We start from the raw sequence: 23,696 nt of genomic DNA on the forward strand, positions 1-23,696 counted from the left end.
TTACCACATTATCATCCAGATCATTGACATAGATGACAAATAACAATGGACCCAGCACTGATCCCTGTGGCACACCACTGGTCACAGGCCTCCACTCAGAGAAGCAATTCTCTACTACCACTCTTTGGCTTTTTCCATCGAGCCAATGTCTAATCCAATTTGCCACTTCTCCACGTATACGTAGTGACTGAATTTTCCTAACTAACCTCCCAAGTGGAACCTTGTCAAAGGTCTTGCTGAAGTCCATGTAGACAACATCCACTGCTTCCTTTCATCCACTTTCCTGGTAACCTCCTCTAAAAACTCCAATAGATTGGTCAAACATGACCTACCACGCACAAAGCCATGTTGACTCTCCCTAATAAGTCCCTGTCTATCCAAATGCTTGTAGATTCTGTCTCTTAGTACTCCCTCCAATAACTTCCCACTACTGATGTCAAACTTACCGTCCTAAAATTTACCGGATTACTTTTTGATCCTTTTTTAAACAACGGAACAACATGAGCTACTCTCCAATCCTCCAGCACCTTACCCGTAGACACCGACATTTTAAATATATCTGCCAGGGTCCCTGCAATTTCAACACTAGTCTCCTTCAAGGTCCAAGGGAATACCCTGTCAGGTCCTGGGGATTTATCCACTTTAATTTGCCTCAAGATAGCAAGCACCTCCTCCTTTTCAATCTGTACAGTTTCCATGATCTCACTACTTATTTCCCTTAATTCCATAGATTTCATGCCAGTTTCCTTAGTAAATACAGACGCAAAAAAACCATTTAAGATCTCCCCCATTTCTTTTGGTTCCGCATATAGCCGACCACTCTGATCTTGAAGAGGACCAATTTTATCCCTTACAATCCTTTTACTCTTAACTTACCTGTAAAAGCTCTTTGGATTATCCTTCACTTTGACTGCCAAGGCAACCTCATGTTTTCTTTTAGCCCTCCTGATTTCTTTCTTAAGTATTTTCTTGCACTTTTTATACTCCTCAAGCACCTTATTTACTCCCTGTTTCCTATACAAGTCATACAACTCTCTCTTCTTCTTTATCAGAGTTGCAATATCCCTTGAGAACCAAGGTTCCTTATTCCGATTCACTTTGCCTTTAATCCTGACAGTAACATACAAGCTCTGCAATCTCAAAATTTCTCCTTTGAAGGCTTCCCACTTACCGATCACATCCTTGCCAGAGAACAACCTGTCCCAATCCACGCTTTTCAGATCCTTTCTCATTTCTTTAAATTTGGCCTTCTTCCAGTGCAGAACTTCACCCCTAGGACCAGATCTATCCTTGTCCATGATCAAGTTGAAACTAATGATGTTATGATCACTGGAACCAAAGTGCTCCCCTACACACACTTCCGTCACTTGTCCTAACTGGTTTCCTAACAGGAGATCCAATATTGCATCCCCTGTAGTTGGTACCTCTATATATTGATTTAGAAAACTTTCCTGAACACATTTTACAAACTCTAAACCATATAGACACCTAACAGTATGGGAGTGCCAATCAATATATGGAAAATTAAAATCCCCTACCACCACAACTTTATGTTTCCTGCAGTTGCCTGCTATCTCTCTGCGGATTTGTTCCTCCAATTCTCACTGACTATTGGGTGGTCTATAATACAACCCCACTAATGTGGCCATACCTTTCCTGTTTCTCAGCTCCACCCATTAGGACTCAGTAGACAAGCTCTCTAATCTGTCCTGCCTGAGCACTGCTGTAACATTTTCCCTGACAAGCAATGCTCCCCCCCGCCCCACCTTTTATTCCTCTGCCTCTATCACATCTGAAACATCGGAACCCTGGAATATTAAGCTGCCAGTCCTGCCCCTCCTGTAGCCAGGTTTCACTAATTGCTATAACGTCACAATTCCACGTGTCAATCCACACCTTCAACTCGTTCACCTTCCCCGCAATACTCCTAGCATTGAAATATGTACACCTCAGAAGATTTTTACCACCACTCACAGCCTTTCTATTTGTGGATTTGCTTGAACTTTTAACATCATTTATTTTCACCCCAGCCACACTGTCAGCTCTGGCACTCTAGTTCCCGTCCCCCTGCAAATCTAGTTTAAAGCCTCCCCAATAGCACTAACAAACCTCCCTGAAAGGATATTGGTCCCCTTGTAGTTCAAGTGTAACCCATCTGTCTTGTACAGGCCCCACCTGCCCCAGAAGTGGTCCCAATGATCCTGAAATCTGAAACCCTGCCCCCTACACCAGTTCCTCAGCCACTTCTTCATCCTCCGAAGTCATAGTCATACTTTATTAATCCCGGGGGAAATTGGTTTTTGTTAAAATGCACCATAAATAATTAAATAGTAATAAAACCATAAATAGTTAAATAGTAATATGTAAGAGCATCCTATTCTTACCCTCACTGGCACGTAGCACAGGTAGCAATCCTGAGATTACCACCCATGAGGTCCTGCTTTACAACTTCCTACCAAGCTCTCTATACTCATTCTCCAGGACCTCCTCACTCTTCCTTGCTGTGTCATTGGTACCGATGTGCACCCCGACATCTGGCTGATCACTCTCCCACTTCAGAATGTCATGCAATCGATCAGAGACATCCTTGACCCTGGCACCCTGGAGGCAACAAACCATCCTGGATTCTCTGTCACAACCATAGAACCTCCTATCTGTACCTCTAACTATCGAGTCTCCTGTCACTACCCTCCCTTCTGCACTGCAGAACCAGACTCAGTGCCAGAGATCTGGCTGCCACAGCTTGTCCCAGATAAGTCATCCCCCCAACAGTATCCAATGCGGTATACTTGTTGTTGAGGGGAATGGCCACAGGGGAACCCTGCTCTGCCTGCCCTTTCCTCTTCCCTCACCTGACAGTAACCCGATTTCCTGTGCTCTGCTCCTTTGGCGTAACTACCTCCCTGTAGCTACTATCTATAATCTCCTCATTCTCCCGAATGATCCGGAGGTCATCCAGCTCCTGCTCCAGTTCCCTAACGCAGTTTGGCAGGTGTCGTTGTCAGGGACACCGGAGGGCTCCTTGACTTCCCACATCCTGCAAGAGGAGCATTCCAATATCCTGCTTGGCATTCTCTCTACTCTAAATAATCTGAACAAAAAAACTTACCAGAACCTACCCAGGCCTCTGAATTATTCTCGCCGAAGCCTGTTGAGCCAAAGCAGTCCCACTCTGACTCAGTCCACTCCGACGATGGCCGCTGTATATGGTGGTCTGTTTTTAAACCTTGGGGAACCTTACATCACGCGCCTGCGCGGTGCAGACCCTTCTCCCTGAGCAGTGTTTAAAAACAATATTTTTTCTACCCGATTTCTTCACACTCTTCTTCTCAGCTGCTTGCTTCGACTGAAACAAGAACTGTTGAAAATTCCTCTTTTAAACCTTGGTGTGCTATGTCACGCGCCTGCGCAGTGCAGACCCTTCTCCCCGAGCAGTGTTTAAAAAAAAAGCCATAAAGTTAAAGATGACACATTTCTTTAATATTTTAAGCAAGAAAACCTTTTTATTTCCATCTTTTCCAGTTTCAAAATAACAATAAAGGAAAAGGGTCTGAAGCAAAAGTTTGGGACCCTGCATGGTCAGTACTCAGTAGCACCCCCTTTGGCAAGTATCACAGCTTATAAGCGCTTTTTGTAGGCAGCTAAGAGTCCTTCAATTCTTGTTTGGTGGATTTTCACCCATTCTTTCTTGCAAAAAGGCTTCTAGTTCTGTGAGATTCTTGGGCTGTCTTGCATGCACTGCTCTTTTGCGGTCTATCCACAGATTCTCAATGATGTTTAGGTTGGGGGACTGTGAGGGCCATGGCAAAACCTTCAGCTTGTGCCTCTTGAGGTAGTCCCTTGTGGATTTTGAGGTGTGTTTAAGACCATTATCCTGTTGTAGAAGCCATCCTCTTTTCATCTTTGGCTTTTTTACAGACAGTGTGATGTTTGCTTCCAGAAATTGCTGGTATTTAATTGAATTCATTCTTCCCTCTACGAGTAAATGTTCCCCATGCCACTGGCTTCAACACAAGCCCAAAACATGATCGATCCACCCCCGTGCTTAACAGTTGGAGAGGTGTTCTTTTCATGAAATTCTGCACCCTTTTTTCTCCAAACATACCTTTGCTCATTGCAGCCAAAAAGTTCTATTCAAAAGGTTCAGAGAATATCTAAACAAACCCGACACATTTTGGAAAGAAGTCCTGTGGACTGATGAAGTTAAAATAGAACTTTCTTCTTATTTGGAATATAGCTGTCTTGAACTTTCCTCATTGCCATAAATTGCCAGCAGAACTCAGCATTAGCACTCTTTTCCATAGATTCTGCCTGGCCTGCTGAGTTCCTCCAGCATTTTGTGTGTGCTGCTTGTTCTACCTCGTCTTGTTCTAGACCTTTCTACCAGTGAGAATCCATTCTCTCTGGGTACATAATGTTATCAAACACATTTGCCCTAGGCAACAAGTAGCTTTCACATCACAAATGTGCCAGGCTCCAATGAGACAGACTACTGCCCTTCCCTTTATTTTCATTGGCTTTGCCATCAATGAGTTCACCACCAGGGGAGTATTCATGGGAAATATTTGTGCACAATACAGAAACTGGTGTCACCTGTGTGTATTGTGGAGATGCAAAATTTGCTGGAGAATTTACAAGTGGGAAGAAGTGGAGTGATATTTGGAAATCTGACTTTTCAAAGCATCATTTAGCAAGCAAATCACATATGGTTCCCATGCAAAAGCTCTGTCGAGAAAATCCTTCATTACCCATTACAGGCCTGCTATATATGAACTTGATCAAACCCAGAGGAGATCAAAGTTCTTATTCACAGTGATTTGCTAGCTGTTAAAATGAATACCTCTCCATATGAAATACAGTGTGCACATGTCACTGGGCAAAAAAATTGCACAGTACAAGATTTAGAGGGGACATTGGTGGGAAGGCGGGGAGACCCTCAGTGTCCCTGATGCCCTCATGTGCAAAATGTGCACCCAGTTGCAGCTTGTAACCCTACACTTTAAGGAGTTGAAGCTGTAAATGGATGAATTCCGGATCATCCAGGTGTCGGAAGGGGTGATAGATATGACATAAAGTGAATTACACCCGAGGTGCGGGACACAGGAGACTGGGTGAGAGTCAGGAAGAGGAATGAGGTTAAATCGCCATCACAGAGTACACTTGAGGCCATTCCCCACAACAACAGGTATAAACAATGTATAAACTATTGTGGGGGGCATTACCTGGCAAAGGAAATTCAAAGGGGTGATAGGGGGTTGGTTAGTTAGGGGAACAGAACTAGAAGGGAACTAATATCCAAGTGCTGAGGCTTGCTAGTGCGAGTGGGGAGGGGGCGTGGTTAATCTAAAGTTGCAGTGGGAATAGAAGCCCGAATGCCAGAACAGGAAGTGGAGAGGTTGAATTGAACTGAATTGATTTTATTACTTATATGCTTCATAGAACATAGAATAGTACAGCACATTACAGGCCCTTCAGCCCACAATGTTGTGCTGACCCTCAAACCCGGCCTCCCATATAACCCCCCACCTTAAATTTCTCCATATACCTGTCTAGTAGTCTCCTAACCTTCACGAGTGTATCTGCCTCCACCACTGACTCAGACAGTGCATACCACACACCAACCACTCTCTGAGTAAAAAACCTTCCTCTAATATCCCCCTTGAACTTCCCACCCCTTACCTTAAAGCCATGTCCTCTTGTATTCAGCAGTGGTGCCCCGGGGAAGAGGCACTGTCTATCCACTATATCTATTCCTCTTATTATCTTGTACCCCTCTATCGTGTCTCCTTTCATCCTCCTTCGCTCCAAAGAGTAAAGCCCTAGCTCCCTTAATCTCTGATCATAATGCATACTCTCTAAACCAGGCAGCAGCCTGGTAGATCTCCTCTGTACCCTTTCCAATGCTTCCACATCCTTCCTATAGTGTGCCGACCAGAACTGGACACAGTACTCCAAGTGTGGCCTAACCAGAGTTTTATAGAGCTGCATCATTACATCGCGACTCTTAAACTCTATCCCTCGGCTTAAGAAAGCTAACACCCTATAAGCTTTCTTAACCACCCTATCTACCTGTGAGGCAACTTTCAGGGATCTGTGGGCATGTACTCCCAGATCCCTCTGCTCCTCCACAGTACCAAGTATCCTGTCATTTACTTTGTACTCTGCCTTGGAGTTTGTCCTTCCAAAGTGTACCATCTCACCCTTCTCCGGGTTGAACTCCATCTGCCACTTCTCGGCCCACTTCTGCATCCTATCAATGTCTCTCTGCAATCTTCGACAATCCTCTACACTATCTACAACACCACCAGCCTTTGTGTCGTCTGCAAACTTGCCAACCCACCCTTCTACCCCCACATCCAATCGTTAATAAAAATCACGAGAAGTAGAGGTCCCAGAACCGATCCTTGTGGGGCACGACTAGTCACAATCCTCCAATCTGAATGTACTCCCTCCACCACAACCCTCTGCCTTCTGCAGGCAAGCCAAATCTGAATCCACCTGGCCAAACTTCCCTGGATCCCATGCCTTCTGACTTTCTGAATAAGCCTACCGTGTGGAAACCTTGTCAAATGCCTTACTAAAATCCATATAGATCACATCCACTGCACTACCCTCATCTATATGCCTGGTCGCCTCCTCAAAGAACTCTATCAGGCTTATTAGATACGATCTGCCCTTCACAAAGCCATGCTTACTGTCCCTGATCAGACCATGATTCTCTAACTGCCCATAGATCCTACCTCTAAGAATCTTTTCCAACAGTTTTCCCACCATAGATGTAATGCTCACTGATCTATAATTACCCGGACTATCCCTACTACCTTTGTTGAACTAGGGGACAACATTTGCCTCCCTCCAGTCCTCTGGTACCATTCCCGTGGACAACAAGGACATAAAGATCCTAGCCAGAGGCTCAGCAATCTCTTCCCTCGCCTCCTGGAGCAGCCTGGGGAATATTCCATCAGGCCCTGGGGACTTATCTGTCCTAATGTATTTTAACAACTCCAACACCTCCTCTCCCTTAATATCAACATGCTCCAGAACATCAACCTCACTCATATTGTCCTCACCATCATCAAGTTTCCTCTCATTGGTGAATACCAAAGAGAAGTATTCATTGACGACCTCGCTCACTTCCACAGCCTCCAGGCACATCTTCCCACCTTTATCTCTAATTGGTCCTACCTTCACTTCTGTCATCCTTTTGTTCTTCACATAATTGAAGAATGCCTTAGGGTTTTCCTTTACCCTACTCGCCAAAATCTTCTCATGCCCCCTTCTTGCTCTTCTCAGCCCCTTCTTAAGCTCTTTTCTTGCTTCCCTATATTCCTCAATAGACCCATCTGATCCTTGTTTCTTAGACCTCATGTATGCTGCCTTCTTCCACCTGACTAGATTTTCAGCCTCACTTGTCACCCATGTTTCCTTCACCCTACCATTCTTTATCTTCCTCACTAGGTCAAATTTATCCCTAACATATACATAAAAATCTTTACGTTATGTCTCTGTCTAAATGTGCAATGTATAGTTATTTTTAATAAATAGTACATACAGCAGAACAGTCAATATAACATAAAAATACAATTGTATCAACATGAAATCAGTCTGATGGCCTGGTGGAAGGAGCTGTCCCAGAGCCTGTTGTCCTGGCTTTTAAGCTGCAATATTGTTTCCCGGATGGTAGAAGCTGGAACCATTTGTGGTTGGGGTGACAGGCCCCCAATGATCCTTTGGGCCATTTTTCCACACCTGTCTCTGTAAATGTCCTGAATATTGGGAAGTTCACATCTACAGATGCGCTGGGCTGTCTGCACCACAATCTGCAGAGTCCTGTGACTGAGGGAAGTACAATTCCCATACCAGGCAGTGATGCAGTGAGTCAGGATGCTCTCAGTTGTGCCCCTGTAGAAAGTTCTTAGGATTTTGGGGCCCATGCCAAACTTCTTCAACCGTCTGAGGTGAAAGAGGTGCTGCTGTGCTCTTTTCACAACACAGCAGGTATGTACAGACCAGGAGAGATCGTTAGTGGTGTTTATGCCAATGAAATTGAAGCTGTTCACCCTTTCAACCCCAGATATCAATAGGGGTTAGCCTGTCTCCATTCCTCCTGTAGTCTACAAGCAGGTCCTTTGTTTTTGTGACATTGAGGGAGATTTTGTTTTCTTGACACCAGACTGATGTTGCTCAGACCTTGGACAAAGTCAGGAATCAAAAGGTTGAGCATGGTGCAGTGACTGTCCTAAGCTGTGTATATCATAATGCAAGAAGTATCGTAGGAAAGCCAGATGAGTTCGGGGCATGGAAGTATGATATTTTAGCCATTACTGGGACAAGGTTGCATCCAACAGTCTGAGGCATTTAGAGGAACATATAGGTAGGGAGATTGCAGACCTTGCCAAGAAACAAATGTTGATATAGTAAGCGATTTTAATTTTTCATATATTGACTGGGACTCCCATACTCTAAAAGGATCAGATGGGGTACAGTTTGTCAAATGGGCCCTCAGTCAGTACACAATTCCTGACAAAGAAGTGTGCAATAAGCTGTTAGGAGATGATCCAGGGCTGGTGACAGAAATTAGTGTATGGGAACACTTTGCATCTGGTGATCACAATGACATGAGATTCCAAGTAAATATGGAAAAAGAGAGGTCAGGACCACGGGTTGAGATTCTGAATTGGAGAAAGGTCAATTTTGATGGTATCAGAAAGGATCTGACAAGTGTGGTTTGGGACAGGCTGCTTTCTGGCAAAGGAGTACTTGGTAAATGGGAGTTCTTCAGAAGTGAAGTCTAGTTTGTATGTGCCCATCAAAATAAAAGTTGAATGGTAACTGGTGCAGAGAATCTTGGTTTTCAAGAGATATTGAGGCCCCGCATATTTTGTTCCTCTAAATACGTCAGGCTGTTGGGCGCAACCAATACTCATTAATGACTGCAATATCATAATTCCATGCCTTGAGCTCATCCGACTTGTTTTTCAGTCGTCTTCTGCTGGCTTTTAAAAGCTTCCCAATAATTTCCTCTATGGTTTGCTCTCTCTTTGGCTTTTATGTTGGCTTTGGCATCTTATTTCAGCCACCATTGTGTCCTCCTGCCTTTCCAATGCTTCCACTTATTTGGGATGTATCTATCACTCAGTTCCCGAATTGCTCCCAGAAACTCCAGCCATTGCTGCTCCGTTGTCATTCCTATCAGTTTCCTCTTCCAATCAAGTTTGGCCAGCTTTTCTGTCACAGAAACATGGAGAAGTTCAGTACAGAAATATGCCATTCAGCCCATCTAGTCAATGCTGAAAACATTTAGCTGTCTAATGCAAAGATCTGCACCGGGACCATCACCCTTCATACCCCTACCATCCAGGTACCTATCCAAACTTCTCTTAAATGGTGAAACCGAGCTAATATTCATCACTTGTGCTGGCATCTCATTCCACATTCTCACAATCAATTCAGTGAAGAGATTTTGCACGTGTTCCCGTTAAATTTTCGTTAAATGGGGAAGCCACTTACCCATGACATCTGGTCATCATCCCACCCAACCTCAGCGGAAAAAGAACTGCTTGCACTTACCCTATCTATACCCTCATAATTTTGTATACTTCCAAAATATCCTCAAAGCAATGTATAATTTCCTCGTTTATGCTTAGAGCATTTTTTAGGTGTATAAGGTGATGAGGGGCATTGATCGTGTGGATAGCCAGAGGCTTTTCCCAGGGCTGAAATAGTTAACACAAGGGGGCATATTTTTAAGGTGCTTGGAAATAGGTACCAAGGGGATGTCAGGGGTAAGTTTTTCACTCAGAGAGTGGTGAGTGCATGGAATGCATTGCCAGCGGCGGTGGCCGAGGCAGATACAACAGGGTCTTTTAAGAGCCTCTTAGATAGGTACATGGAGCTTAGAAAAAAAGAGGTTTATGCACTAGGGAAACTCTAGGCAGTTTCTAGAGTAAGTTACATGGTCGGCACAACGTTATGGGCTGAAGGGCCTGTGATGTGCTGTAGATTTCTATGCTCTATGTTCTATTTTAAACAGCAGAACAACATTAGCTGTTCTCCAATCCTCTGGCACCTCCCTCTGTCACCAACGATGATTTAATTATCTCTGCTGGGGGCCGCGACAATTTCTGCAGCTGCCTCCCATAGGGTCTGAGGAAGCACCTTGTCATGCCCCAGAGATTTATCCACCCCAATCTGCCTCAGGATAGCAACCACCTCCTCTTCTTTAATCTGTACAGAGTCCACAACGTTAACGCCACTTTCTCATACTTCCATAGACTCTGTATCCATCTCCTGAGTAAATACAGGTGAAGAAAATATTTAAGAGCTCCCCCATCTGCTTTGTTTCCACACATGGATTACCATTCTGGTCTTCCAGAAGACCAGCTTTGTCCCTTGCAATCCTTTTGCTCTCAATCTATCTCTAAAATCTCTTAGAATTCTCCTTCATCTTTTCTTCTACTACGGCAACCTCATGCCTTCCTTTAGCCATCCTGATTTATTTCTTATGCATTCTCTTGCATTTCTTATACTCCATAAGAACCTGCCTGCCTATCTCTGTTATGCAACTCCATTTTGTGTTTCACCAGGGTTTCAATATCTCTTGAAAACCAAGGTTCCCTACAGTTTTTATCTTTACCTTTTATTCTGACAAGCACATACCCGCTTTGTACTTTCAAAATTTCATTTTGAAGGCCTCCCACTTACGTAGAACATAGAACATAGAATAGTACAGCACAGTACAGGCCCTTTGGCCCACAATGTTGTACTGACCCTCAAACCATGCCTCCCATATAAGCCCCCACCTTAAATTCCTCCATATACCTGTCTAGTAGTCTCCTAACCTTCATGAGTGTATCTGCCTCCACCACTGACTCAGGCAGTGCATTCCACGCACCAACCACTCTCTGAGTAAAAAACCTTCCTCTAATATCCCCCTTGAACTTCCCACCCCTTACCTTAAAGCCATGTCCTCTTGTGCTGAGCAGTGGTGCCTTGGGGAAGAGGCGCTGGCTATCCACTCTATCTATTCCCCTTATTATCTTGTACACCTCTATCATGTCTCCTCTCATCCTTCTTCTCTCCAAAGGGTAAAGCCCTAGCTCCCTTAATCTCTGATCATAAACCAGGCAGCATCCTGGTAAATCTCCTCTGTACCCTTTCCAATGCTTCTACATCCTTCCTATAGTGAGGCGACCAGAACTGGACGCAGTACTCCAAGTGTAGCCTAACCAGAGTTTTATAGAGCTGCATCATTACATCGCGACTATTAAACTCTATCCCTCAACTTACGAAAGCTAACACCCCATAAGCTTTCTTAACTACCCTATCCACCTGTGAGGCAACTTTCAGGGATCTATGGACATGTACCCCCAGATCCCTCTGCTCCTCCACACTACCAAGTATCCTGCCATATACTTTTGTACTCTGCCTTGGAGTTTGTCCATCCAAAGTGTACCACCTCACACTTCTCCGGGTTGAACTCCATCTGCCACTTCTCAACCCACTTCTGCATCCTATCAATGTCTCTCTGCAATCTTCGACAGTCCTCTACACTAGGGGTCACCAACCCGTCGATTGCGATCGACCGGTCGATCTTTGAGACTTTCCCAGGAGATCCCGAAGAAAAATCAAAAATAAATACACAAATACTGTTGTAATGTGAGCATTATAAAAGTAAGTAATACTAATTAGGATAATGGTAATATAACAATATTTTCACTAAAAAGCTGTTTGTAAAGAGAGATTGTTTCTGGGTTGCGGGGGTTTAGTTCCGTTCTTTCTGCCCAGTGCGCATGTGTGTAGTTCCCCCGCCATGTGCTGCATTTTCAGCGTAGCCTGTGCTGCATCAAAGTGACCAATCAGATTAGGTAACAGTACAGACTGTCGCAAACATCAATATACGGCAGTGTCCCCAACCTCCGGGCTGCGAAGCATGCAGGGTTGCAGCGGTAGTCGGGATGTGCACAGCACACCTTCAAGAAAAAAAAGCCGAAATAAACAAGCTAATTAATTAGGTGAATGTCGGCTCAGATCAGAGGCGGCGCAATCGGCACTCGCTCGTGATACCCTGATAGCATGGTGGAGGCTCCACGAAAGAAGGCAAAAACATACAAATTCCATCCAGAATAAGAAGAGGAATTTCTATTTACCTTGGTGAAAGACAAGTGTGTATGTATGTTGTGCCAGCAAACACAAGCACTGACTAAAAGAGGGAATCTGGAGCGGCACCACAACACCAACCACCAGGAATTTAAAGACTCCTACCCCCCAAAGAGCACAATTCGTGCCTGGAAAGTTGAGGAGCTGAAATTGGGGTTGAAGGCCCAGCAATCGTTTTTCACAAATCATGCTGCTCAAAATAAGGCTGCTATTGAAGCATCATTTCGTGTAAGTCACCTTTTGGCGAAACGGAAGAAGCCTTTTACAGATGGCAATTTATTCAAGGAAGCAATGGCCATTACCGCAGAGACTGTTTTTAATGACTTTAGAAACAAAAACGGCATCGCAACCGCAATAAGTAATATACCGCTTGGCCCTGCAACAGTGACAAGGAGGGTAGAGTCACTGTCAGAGGACGTGGATTGACAAGTGTTAAAGTATTTGTCACTCTGTGAATATTTTTCACTACAGTTTGATGAATCCCTGGATGTAATGCAAACAGCTCAGCATGTTGTATTTGTCACAATGGCTTTCCAGGATTTTACAACAAAGGAGGGCTTCCTCACTCTTTTGCAATTAAAGGAGAGAACGAGAGGTGAGGATATTTACAATGAGTTTAAAAATATGTCTGTGAAAATAACATCCCCATTCATAAACTGGTGGCAATTACTACTGATGGGGCCGAGCAATGCGCGGTGTGCACGTTGGTTTTATAGCAATAAAAGTCAGTGCCTACTTCAGGTTAACTTATCTATGTGAAATTGCATTTTCACAGATGAAAATTATTACACCTAAGTACAGGAGCTGACTTACTGACAGACACCTCACTAGGGTTGCCAACTTTCTCACTCCCAAATAAGGGACAAAAGTAGTAGTCAAATCCCGGGACATCTGCGTTTACCCCGTAAAGACTACCATGACCATGAAGCCTTGCACGGGCACCTGTGTGCGCATGCGTGATGTGCCAATTTTTTTTTACCCCACGAATCGGTTTTGGCTTAATTTTCATTATTTCTACTTTATATAGGATGTGTATTTATCATATCATTCCTGCTTTTACTATATGTTACTGTTATTTTAGGTTTTATGTGTTATTTGGTATGATTTGGTAGGTTATTTTTTTGGGTCTTGGAACGCTCAAAATTTTTTTCATATAAATTAATGGTAATTGCTTCTTTGGTGTAAAGCATTTCGGCACAAAAGGTTTCATAGGAACGTTCTACCTTAGCGGGGGAAATACGGGACAGCTGGCAACCCTACACCTCACAGACTGTCTCAGACTGGCTGTCTGTAGTTATGAGCAATATTTCAGGAAACTAGCAGAAAGTATTCATCCCCAGTCATAACACTGAGTGCAACAGTCAATTTTTATTCATTTATTTTTCGTGTTGAAATAAAATTAAATAATGAAACTTAGAATTAAAGGTGTGAAGTATTGTAATATTCTTAAAGAAAGACAGCTATGGCCTGTTTGATATGCTAGTTACAGTGTTTTCTTGTTTGAATTAATTTGAAAGTTTGACAAAAGTATTTTGTGTAATTCAAATACAGTTCACCCAAATAAAAGGCCTCAAATTGGAAGTACAATCTGAGCTGTTTTTTCTCTAAACGATTTAGTAGGTAGATCTTGCCTTTCACTGAGGTAGAGGTAGGGGATCTTGGGCTTAGAAAGGTTGGTGACCACTACTCTACACTATCTACAACACCACCAACATTTGTGTCGTCTGCAAACTTGCCAACCCACCCTTCTACCCCCACATCCAGGTCGTTAATAAAAATCATGAAAAGTAGAGGTCCCAGAACAGATCCTTGTGGGACACCACTAGTCACAATCCTCCAATATGAATGTACTCCCTCCACCACAACCCTCTGCCTTCTGCAGGAAAGCCAATTCTGAATCCACCTGGCCAAACTTCCCTGGATCCCATGCCTACTGACTTTCTGAATAAGCCTACCGTGTGGAACCTTGTCAAATGCCTTACTAAAATCCATATAGATCACATCCACTGCACTACCCTCATCTATATGCCTGGTCACCTTCTCAAAGAACTCTATCAGGCTTGTTAGACACGATCTGCCCTTCACAAAGCCATGCTGACTGTCCCTGATCAGACCATGATTCTCTAAATGCCCAGAGATCCTATCTCTAAGAAGCTTTTCCAACAGCTTTCTCACCACAGACATAAGGCTCACTGGTCTATAATTACCCAGACTATCCCTACTACCTTTTTTGAACAAGGGGACAACATTCGCCTCCCTCCAATCCTCCAGTACCATTCCCGTGGACAACGAGGACATAAAGATCCTAGCCAGAGGCTCAGCAATCTCTTCCCTCGCCTCGTGGAGCAGCCTGGGGAATACTCCGTCAGGCCCTGGGGACTTATCCATCCTAATGTATTTAGGGAATCAAATTAAAGAGACTAGCAGAGAGGAGGTTAGTTCACAACAGGGGGATGGGAACCAGTGCAGAGAAACAGAGGGGTGTAAAATGAGGGTAGAAGCAAAAAGTAGTAAGGTGAAAAGTAAAAGTGGCAGGCCAGCAAATCCAGGACAAAAATCAAAAAGGGCCACTTTTCAACATAATTGTATAAGGGCGAAGGGTGTTATAAAAGCGAGCCTGAAGGCTTTGTGTGTCAATGCAAGGAGCATTCGTAACAAGATGGATGAATTAAAAGTGCAGATTGTTATTAATGAATATGATATAGTTGGGATCACAGAGACATGGCTCCAGGGTGACGAAGGATGGGAGCTCAACATTCAGGGATATTCAATATTCAGGAGGGATAGACATGAAAGAAAAGGAGGTGGGGTGGCATTGCTGGTTAAAGAGGAGATTAACACAATGGAAAGGAAGGACATTAGCCGGGAGGATGTGGAATGGATATGGGTAGAGCTACATAACACTAAGGGGCAGAAAACGCTGGTGGGAGTTGTGTACAGGCCACCTAACAGTAGTAGTGAGGTTGGGGCTGGTATTAAACAGGAAATTAGAAATGCGTGCAACAAAGGAACAGCAGTTATAATGGGTGACTTCAATCTACATATGGAAATTGGTAAGGGTGCTGAGGAAGAGGATTTCTTGGAATGTATGCAGGATAGTTTTTTGAACCAACATGTCGAGGAAGCAACTAGAGAGTAGGCTATTCTAGACTGGGTATTGAGCAATGAGGAAGGGTTAATTAGCAATCTTGTCGTGAGAGGCCCCTTGGGTAAGAGTGACCATAATATTGTGGAATTCTTCATTAAGATGGAGAGTGACATAGTTAATTCAGAAACAAAGGTTCTGAACTCAAAGAAGGGTAACTTTGAAGGTATGAGACGTGAATTAGCTAAGATAGACTGGCAAATGACACTTAAAGGGTTGACGGTGGATATGCAATGGCAAGCATTTAAAGATCGTATGGATGAACTACAACAATTGTTCATCCCAGTTTGGCAAAAGAATAAATCAAGGAAGGTAGTGCACCCGTGGCTGACAAGGGAAATTAGGGCTAGTATCAATTCCAAACAAGAAACATACAAATTAGCCAGAAAAAGTGGCTCACCTGAGGACTGGGAGAAATTCAGAGTCCAGCAGAGGAGGACAAGGGGCTTAATTAGGAAGAGGAAAAAAGATTATGAGAGAAAACTGGCAGGGAACATAAAAACTGACTGTAAAAGTTTTTATAGATATGTGAAAAGAAAAAGATTGGTTAAGACAAATATAGGTCCCCTACAGACAGAAACAGGTGAATTGATTATGGGGAGCCAGGTCATGGCAGACCAATTGAATAACTACTTTGGTTCTGTCTTCACTAAGGAGGACATAAATAATCTTCTGGAAATAGTAGGGGACAGAGTGTCCAGTGAGATGGAGGAACTGAGGGAAATACATGTTAGTAGGGAAGTGGTGTTAGGTAAATTGAAGGGATTAAAGGCAGATAAATCCCCAGGGCCAGATGGTCTGCATCCCAGAGTGCTTAAGGAAGTAGCCCAAGAAATAGTGGATGCATTAGTGATAATTTTTCAAAACTCTTTAGATTCTGAACTAGTTCCTGAGGATTGGAGGGTGTGAATGTAACCCCGCTTTTTAAAAAGGAGGGAGAGAGAAACCGGGGATTTATAGACCGGTTAGCTGAACATCGGTGGTGGGGAAAATCCTAGAGTCAGTTATAAAAGATGTGATAACAGCACATTTGGAAAGCGGTGAAATCATCGGACAAAGTCAGCATGGATTTGTGAAAGGAAAGTCATGTCTGAAGAATCTCGTAGAATTTTTTGAGGATGTAACTAGTAGAATGGATAGGGGAGAACCAGTGGATGTGGTATATTTGGATTTTCAAAAGGCTTTTGATGAGGTCCCACACAGGAGATTAGTGTGCAAACTTAAAGCACACAGTATTGGGGGTAAGGCATTGATGTGGATAGAGAATTGGTTGGGGGACAGGAAGCAAAGAGTGGGAATAAACGGGACCTTTTCAGAATGGCAGGCAGTGACTAGTGGGGTACCGCAAGGCTCAGTGCTGGGACCCCAGTTGTTTACAATATATATTAATGAGTTAGATGAGGGAATTAAATGCAGCATCTCCAAGTTTACGGATGACACGAAGCTGGGCGGCAGTGTTAGCTGTGAGGAAGATGCTAAGAGGATGCAGGGTGACTTGGATAGGTGAGGTCAGTGGGCTAATTCATGGCAGATGCAATTTAAAGTGGATAAATGTGAGGTTATCCAGTTTGGTGGCAAAAACAGGAAAACAGATTATTATCTGAATGGTGGCCGATTAGGAAAAGGGGAGGTGCAACGAGACCTGGGTGTCATTATACACCAGTCATTGAAAGTGGGCAGGCAGGTACAGCAGGCGGTGAAAAAGACGAATGGTATGCTGGCATTCATAGCAAGAGGATTCGAGTACAGGAATAGGGAGGTACTACTGCAGTTGTACAAGGCCTTGGTGAGACCACACCTGGAGTATTGTGTGCAGTTTTGGTCCCCTAATCTGAGGAAAGACATCCTTGCCATAGAGGGAGTACAAAGAAGGTTCACCAGATTGATTCCTGGGATGGCAGGACTTTCATATGATGAAAGACTGGATCATCTGGGCTTATACTCACTGGAATTTAGAAGATTGAGGGGGAATCTCATTGAAACGTATAAAATCCTCAAGGGATTGGACAGGCCAGATGCAGGAAGATTGTTCCCCATATTGGGGAAGTCCAGAACGAGGGGTCACAGTTTGAGGATAAAGGGGAAGCCTTTTAGGACCGAGATTAGGAAAAACTTCTTCACACAGAGAGTGGTGAATCTGTGGATTCTCTGCCACAGGAAACAGTTGAGGCCAGTTCATTGGCTATATTTAAGAGGGAGTTAGATATGGCCCTTGTGGCTAAAGGGATCAGGGGGTATGGAGGGAAGGCTGGTACAGGGTTCTGAGTTGGATGATCAGCCACGATCATACTAAATGGCGGTGCAGGCTTGAAGGGCCGAATAGCCCACTCCTGCACCTATTTTCTATGTCTTCTACATTTTCTATGTTAAGAACTCCAACACCTCCTCTCCCTTAATATCAACATGCTCCAGAACATCAACCTCACTCATATTGTCCTCACCATCATCAAGTTCCCTCATCGGTGAATACCGAAGAGAAGTATTCATTGAGGACCTCGCTCACTTCCACAGCCTCCAGGCACATCTTCCCACCTTTATCTCTAATCGGTCCTACCTTCACTCCTGACATCCTTTTTTCCTGCATATAATTACCAAGCACACCTTTGACATAAAGAGCCTGTCCCAGTCCACAGTTGCCACATCCTAGTGTCATAATTCCAGGTGTTGATCCATACCCTGAATACATCTGCCTTTCCTACGCTGCTCCTTGTATTGAAATATACAGGGCACAGCATATTCACTGTACCATGCTCAACTTTTTCATTTCAGACTTTCTCTGAGGTCTGAACAACAACTGTCTCCACAACCCCTCCACTAACTGTTCTGTTATTCAGGCTCCCATTCTCCCTGCAACTTTAGTTTAAAACCCCACCTCCCACTGTGCAGCTCTATCAGCCCTTTGACTTTCATCTCCCAGTTCAATAAAAAGGAGGTACATACCAGGTACAGGCAGATAGGAAGAAATGGGGTACTTATGAAGTACAGGAAATTCAAGTGAACACTTATGAAAGAAATAAAAGAAGGCATGAGGTTGCCCCAGCAGACAAGGTGAAGAAGAATCCTCAGGGCTATTGCAGATATGTTAAGAGCAATAAGATTGCAAGGGAAAATAATTAATCCTCTGGAAGATCAGAATGGTAATCCACATAAGGAGACAAAATAGATGAGGGAGATTTTTTTTGCATTTGTATTTACTCAGGAGATGGACAAGGAGAGCATAGAAGTGAGGTAAAGCAGCATCAAGTTCATTGACCCTGTATAGATTACAGAGGTGGAGGTGTTTGCTGTCTTAAGGCAAATTAGTGCGGATAAATCCCCAGGGCTTGACAAGTTGTTCCCTGGGACCCTGTGGAAGACAAGTGCAGAAATTGTTGGGGCCCAAGCACAGTGACAGGTGAGGTACTGGAGGGCAGCCAGTGTTGTTCCCCTGTTCAAGAAAGGCTCTAAAAATAAACTAAGAAATTGTACATTGGTGAACTTGACGTCAGTAGGGGTAAAGTTATTGGAACGGATGTGCAGGATATGGATATATAAGTATTTGGATAGATGTGGACTGATTAAAGATAGGCAGCATGGCTTTGTGCATGGTAGGTCATGTCTAACCAATCTTACAGAGTTTCTCAAGGAAATTATCAGGAAAGTGGATGAAGGCAAGGCAGTGGATGTTGTCTACATGGACTTTAGCAAGGCACTTGACAAAGTCTCATATGGGAGGTTGGTCAAGAAGGTTCAGTCACTCAGCATTCAAGATGAGACAGGAAATTGGTTGAGACACTGGCTTTGAGAGAGGCCATAGAGTGCTAGCAGATTGTTGCCTCTCTGACTGCAGGTCTGTGACTGGTGGTTTCCATAGGGATCAGTGCTGGATCTGTTTTTACACAAAATACTCTGCACATGCTGGGGTCAAAGCAACACTCACAACACGCTGGAGGAACTCAGCAGGTCAGGGAGCATTCATGGAAACGATCAGTCAACATTTCGGGCCGGAACCCTTCATTAGGACTGAAAGTGGTAGGGTAGAGGCCCTATAAAGAAGGTGTGGGGAGGATGGGAAGGAGAAGGATGGTAGGTGTCAGGTGAAATACCAGTAAGTGGAAAGATAAAGCGGTGCGGGAGGGCAAGCAGGGAGGTGCCTTAACCAATTTTCCCCTGGGATCAATAAAGTATGACTATGACTATGTGATAGGCAGGAAAGGTGAAGAAAGAATAGGGGAAAACACAATGGGTAGTAGAAGGAGGCGGAACCATGAGGGAGGTGATAGGCAGCTGGGGGAGGGGGCAGAGTGAAATAGGGATGGGGGAAGGGAGGGGGAGGGAAGTACCGGAAGTTGGAGAATTCTATCTTCATACCAAGGGGCTGGAGACTTTCTAGACGGTATATGAGGTTTTGCTCTTCCAACCTGAGTCTAGCCTCATCATGGCAGTAGAGGAGGCCATGTATGGACATATCTGAATGGGAATGGGAAGCAGAGCTGAAGTGGGTGGCAACCGGGAGATCCTGTCTGTTGTGACGGACAGAGCAGAGGTGCTCCAAGAAGTGGTCCCCCAATCTGCGTCGGGTTTCACTGTTGTTGTTTGTCATCTATATCAGTAATCTGGATGATAACATGGTTAACTGGATCAGCAAATTTGTGGATGACACCAAGATTGGTGGTGTAGTGGACAGCGAGGAAGACTATCATGTCTTGCAGTGCAATCTGGACCCGCCGGGAAAATGGTTTGAGAATTGGAAAATGGAATTTAATGCAGACAAGTGTGAGGTGTTGCACTTTGGTAGGACCAAGGTCTTATACAGTGACTGGTAGGACACTGAGAAGTGTTGTTGAAGAAAGGGATCTGGGCATACAGATCTACAATTCACTGAAAGTGGTGTCACAGTTAGATAGGGACGGAAAGAAAGATTTCAGCCCATTGGCCTTCATGAACCAAAGTGTTGACAACCATAGATGGATGTTATGTTGACTTGTGTAAGACATTGGTGAGGCCTAATTTGGAGTATTGTGTGCAGTTTTGGTCACCTACCTACATGAAAGATATAAAAGAGGTTGAAAGAGTTCAGAGAAAATTCACAAGGATGTTGCCAGGTCTGGAGGACTTGGGTTATAAGGAAAGATTGAACAGGTCAGGACTTTATTCCTTGGAACATAGGAGATTGAGGGGAGATTTGATTGTGATAGAGAGGTGATAGGGTAAATGCAAGCTGGCTTTCTCCACTGAGGCTGGGTGGGACTACAACCAGAGGCCATTGGTTAAGGGTGAAAGGTGAATCGTTAAGGGGAACATGAGGGGAAACTTCTTCACACAGACAGTCATCCGGGTGTGGAATGAGCAGCCAGCACAACTGGTGCATGCGAGCTCAATTTCGGCATTAAAGAGGTTTGCATAGGTACCTGGATGGTAGGAGTATGGGAGTGGGCAGTTTAAATAGTTTAGCACAAACTAGTTGGCCCAAAGGGCCTGTTTCTGTGTTGTATTTTTCTGTGACTGTGACAAGAACCTGAAGTAATACTAATATTCACTCTAAGTCCTTTAAACAGCTGTGCGGACCACCAATTCATCTCAGAAGGAATTTTTTATATGGCGTTAAACTGTGGCACTTTAAATTAACAGTACATAAAAGAAAATCCTAGCTGCACGTTAACAAAGGCTATTTGTGTGAGAGTGTTTCAGTTACTGTGGGGTCAGGCACCCATGCAGCTCAGCAGAAACAGAGAATAATACCAATGGAGAGAGTCAAACTGAGCCAGGTCACAGATTGGAGATGGCAGAAATACCCCATTCTTACAGAGCCGGGAAGAACATCAGAGAGTTTAATGGTCATTCCAGCTACCAGCTCTGTGCCCAGTTAGAAAATGATTTTTCTGTCCAACTTGGGTTGAACCTCACTTTAACAGTATGATACCAGATCACACCTTGACAACTCAAGTGATCACATTTGAAATGTTGTCCTTCACCCACTGATGGATTTTGTCTATCTTCTTACAGGTCAAAAATTAGAAGGAATTTGTCTCCGGGAATCTCGAACACGGCACGCCAGTTTTGCTGTCTCTGTCGATATATTTAAAGAGTGGAGCAAGGGATCCAATCTACGATCCTTCCTGCTCAGACTGTGGGGAGGGATTCACTCGGTCATTTGACCAACTGGCACGCCCGTCATTTTACACAGGAGAAGGGCTCAGACATTGGGAATGGATTCACTCGGTCATCTCAATTGAAGGTACATCAGCAAGTTCACACTGGGAAAGTCCATTCATCTGTTCTGTGGGTGAGAAGGGAATCAGTCGGTCATCCCACCTGTGGACTCACCAGTCAGTTCACACTGGGCAGAGGCTGGTCATCTGCTGAATTTGTGGGGAAAGATTCACTCGGTCATCTGAACAAATGGCTCACCAGCGAGTTCACACCAAGGAGAAACTGTTCACCTGCTCAGAATGTGGGAAGGGATTCACTCAGGCATCTCATCTACAGAGACACCAGTCAGCTCACACTGCAGAGAGGGATTTCACCTGCTCAGACTGTGGGAAGAGATTCCCTCACTCTTCAACCCTACAGAGCCACCGGCGAGTTCACACTGGGGAGAAGCCGTTCACCTGCCCGGTCTGTGGGAAAAGATTCACTCAGTCATCCACCCTACAGAGTCACCAGCGGGTTCACACTGGGGAGAAGCCATTCACCTGCTCAGAATGTGGGAAGAGATTCACTCAGTCATCCAACCTACACAGACACCAGCGATTTCACACTGGGGAAAAGCCGTTCACCTGCTCAGACTGTGGGAAAGGATTCACTTTGTCATCTCACCTACTGACACACCAGTCAGTTCACACCGGGGAGAGGCCGTTCACCTGCTCAGTCTGTGGGAAGAGATTCACTCAGTCATCCAACCTACAGAGACACCAACGAGTTCACACTGGGGAGAAGCCGTTCAACTGCTCAGTCTGTGGGAAGAGATTCACTCAGTCATCCACCCTACAGAGTCACCAGCGAGTTCACACTGGGGAGAAGCCATTCACTTGTTCAGAATGTGGGAAGGGATTCACTCAGTCATCCACCCTACAGAGACACCAGCGAGTTCACACTGGGGAGAGGCCGATCACCTGCTCAGACTGTGGAAAGTGATTCACTCGATAATCCGACCTAATGGCAAACTAGTCAGTTCACAGTGGGGAGTAGTGGTTCATCTGGTCAGAATGTGGTCAGGGATTCACTTGGTCATCTGATCTGCTGGTACACCAGACAGTTCACACTGGGGAGAGGCCGTTCAGCTGCTCAGAATGTGTGAAGGGGTTCACTCGGCCATGTCAACTACTGGCACACCAGTCAGTTCACACAGGGGAGAGGCCGTTCACCTGCTGTGAATGTAAGAAGGGATTCACTCAGTAATGTAACCTTGTAACACACTACCGGGTTCACAATGAGAGAAAGTTTCAATAAGCTGCATGCTGAATATTTGTCCATCACTGTTGCTGAATGCAGTTTTGAGAGTGACAGTTGGTGCTGGACTCTGCAATTATTGGTGCTGCTCACCACACCCAGTTCTGCACCCGGGTCACTGGGCATGGGAGGAGTTTCTTCTGCTGCACATTCACCTTTTATGGGACTGGAGTTTAATATTCTGCATCTGAGACAAATAAATCAGTTCTATTTTGAACTCTGTCTCTGGTGCTTAGTGAATTTATTATACATCTAGTGTACAGTACAGAGTCAACTCAGGTCGGCTGGACCCTGCCAGTGATTCAGTTCCACGACAGTCCTTTTAAATCCTCGCCTGTTGTTCATCTCTCACTCTCCCTGTGGTGATGGGTTCCAAACAGTCACCACTCGGTGTGCGAAGGGGATTCCCTTGAATTTTCTGCAGACTGACGAAGTCGATATGACTGCAGTTCTGTCTGAGATGTTCTTTGCCCCTCTAATCTCTGGGCTGAGGAAGAATGACATTGGGAGTTAACCTCCCTATTCAGGGCTCATTTCCACATTATGGGTCATTTTCCCTGCTTCTAAAGGGTTTTTGAAAACACCACTGTCCTCTAAAGACTGAAAGCAGAATGGGAAACCGTTAGTTGGATGTTAACGGAGCAGCATCAGAAATCAGAGGCGGGTCTGCACAGGGCAGAGTTTGGGGCTCTGGACAATGGTCGGGGTAAGAACGTATGATGAGGAGAAGGGAATCAGCAGTGGGGCGTGGCAACGAATGACAGAGTAGCAATATTTGGAAGCTGATTGACACAGAAAAATAAGAGGAACATGTGTGTGTTGGGAATGGTTATATTTATTGAGGGAGTTGTTCCTGCTTGTTTATCCTGTAACATCATATCCAGATGGTTATTATAGATTGTCCTATCTGTAATAATGTATTGATTATCATATAATTTGTAAGATTTTGACTCTAAAACTG

The 23,696-nt window shown here is 44.4% G+C and overlaps 1 protein-coding gene across 2 annotated transcripts in view; it reads left to right on the forward strand.

Moving 5' to 3' along the window:
- Window positions 1-22,922, forward strand: part of LOC140196933 (uncharacterized) — a 45,571-nt gene extending 22,649 nt beyond the window's left edge. Inside the window, exons 1-2 of one of the 2 annotated variants that reach the window (XM_072256881.1) lie at window positions 12,695-12,754; window positions 21,290-22,922. In XM_072256881.1, the coding sequence (XP_072112982.1) occupies window positions 21,686-22,420 (735 nt within the window). In that variant the 5' untranslated portion in view covers window positions 12,695-12,754; window positions 21,290-21,685 and the 3' untranslated portion in view covers window positions 22,421-22,922. Of the gene's footprint in view, window positions 1-12,694; window positions 12,755-21,289 lie in introns of those variants that run through there. The other variant, XM_072256880.1, reaches the window with a different exon arrangement.
- Window positions 22,923-23,696: the final 774 nt, after the last annotated feature.

This window comes from Mobula birostris, chromosome 4, assembly GCF_030028105.1.
Source record: "Mobula birostris isolate sMobBir1 chromosome 4, sMobBir1.hap1, whole genome shotgun sequence".
Lineage (NCBI taxonomy): Eukaryota > Metazoa > Chordata > Chondrichthyes > Myliobatiformes > Myliobatidae > Mobula > Mobula birostris.